Raw genomic sequence first — 1,531 nt, 5'->3', positions numbered from 1 at the left:
ATCTGTTTTTTCTGTAGGAACTGACGACTGCAACACTGTGGTCCACTTGTTCGTGGGACTTGTTGGCTCTATCCTTCCTAAGCAGGAGGGCTTAGACCTGGCTTTGGGGCTCTGATTCTTTCAGGGAGAGGGTAGATGGGCCCTCTGTCCCTCACTTGTCTTTGCTTGATATAAGTGCTCTGTAAGGTTTTCTTCTACTCATCATATAGAACAAATTAGTCCATGTCATTTTCCACTTTTAGCAAATATCTTTGTGGAGTGAGTTGGTCAGCAGTGCTTCAGGAGATAATTGATACCCCAGGTACATAGTCTGATACCTGTAGCTGAAGGTGCACTTTTCTTCTTCCATGTTCCTGAAATTCTTGCAATTCAGTGAAATACTAGACTTTTGCCAGCCTCCTATTCCAGTGACAGTCCTTTAATTCTGTTTCATTCTACATGCTTTTATTCATGCCTCTGTTTATCAGTTAAGCTATGTTTGGATGGTTTATTATTGATCTTTATATAAAGCCAAATGTTAGCTGACTTGGGTCAGCTGGTGGAGGGTTTACATGGCATGGGGCGAAACATGCAGGACCCCAGCTCACTTGCTCTGAGACGTAGAAGGAAGTGCGTGGTGGTTGTATGGGATAAATGGGAAGTCCTTAAACCATGTTTGTCTCCTTTGTTGCAGATTGGCCACATCGAAGGACAGCCGGAGAGGAAAGGAGTCTTCCCTGTGTCCTTTGTGCACATTCTGTCAGACTAATAAACATACAAAACTTGAGCATTGCACATCCTTCACGCAAGACGGGCTTTTTAGCAAAAGCAAACAGCTGCTGCCTCCCTGTAATCCTGTGCACAACTGTATATATAGCTGCTGTTACAAAATAAGAATTCATTTAAGGTCAACCTCATGAGGTGAATTATCCGCATTGTAAATATACCGTGTTATTCTGCCTTTGCCAGTATTATGGTAGCCTTGGAACCTGGCACGCCTTATTGGGTTTGTTGAAGCCATCCTTGGCATCTAGCACTTACATCTCTGTCCATGCTGTTAAAATCGTGTACAAACTGCCAGCTTTCCAAATATAGGTGGTTTCAATCACCCATGTAACTGTATAGAAATGACTGTTCCTAACAAACTCCGTATTTTCAATTATATGATTAGAAAGTTAGATTCTGTTTTCAAAGTGAATGGTTTGGGCCCTTTAAAGACCAGTCTAGAGTTTTTAAGTGTACACCATTTACAGCTATGAAACCCACTTTGGTATTTATTAAATGAAGTGTTCAGTTAAGTGTTATTATAAAAACAGCAACAGAAATATTCACTGACTTTACAGACAGCAGTAGCATTTCTGGGTGCGCATCCAGCATTTCATGTTTCTGTTCTGTGCACTGTGAGTGCAGTTTCCCTGTGATATTACCTCACTGTAAGAAGGTTACAAATTACTTCCCTCTGAGAACTTTTTTACTGAACATGAGTCAGACTGTCCTGCATTAGAAAGATGTGGAATTTGGTAAACCTTCTTTCATTTAACTTCTAGAAAGT

The 1,531-nt window shown here is 41.0% G+C and overlaps 1 protein-coding gene and 1 long non-coding RNA gene across 4 annotated transcripts in view; one reads left to right on the top strand and one right to left on the bottom strand.

Annotated features, from left to right (window-relative positions):
• Window positions 1-1,356, top strand: part of ASAP1 (ArfGAP with SH3 domain, ankyrin repeat and PH domain 1) — a 368,280-nt gene extending 366,924 nt beyond the window's left edge. For all 3 annotated transcript variants that reach the window (XM_019528166.1, XM_019528167.1, XM_019528168.1), the window contains one exon: window positions 674-1,356. In XM_019528166.1, the coding sequence (XP_019383711.1) occupies window positions 674-748 (75 nt within the window). In that variant the 3' untranslated portion in view covers window positions 749-1,356. The remainder of the gene's footprint in view (window positions 1-673) is intronic.
• Window positions 1,357-1,456: 100 nt separating this feature from the next.
• The window catches only part of LOC109305200, a 7,172-nt gene continuing 7,097 nt past the window's right edge, over window positions 1,457-1,531 (bottom strand). The window contains exon 2 of the long non-coding RNA XR_002099589.1: window positions 1,457-1,505. This is a non-coding gene — a long non-coding RNA (uncharacterized LOC109305200). The remainder of the gene's footprint in view (window positions 1,506-1,531) is intronic.

This window comes from Gavialis gangeticus, unplaced genomic scaffold (assembly GCF_001723915.1).
Source record: "Gavialis gangeticus isolate Ggan-Ray unplaced genomic scaffold, GavGan_comp1, whole genome shotgun sequence".
Classification (NCBI taxonomy): Eukaryota; Metazoa; Chordata; order Crocodylia; family Gavialidae; genus Gavialis; species Gavialis gangeticus.
The sequence above is the reverse complement of the archived record's forward strand: the minus strand, read 5'-3'. Positions and strand labels throughout refer to the sequence as shown.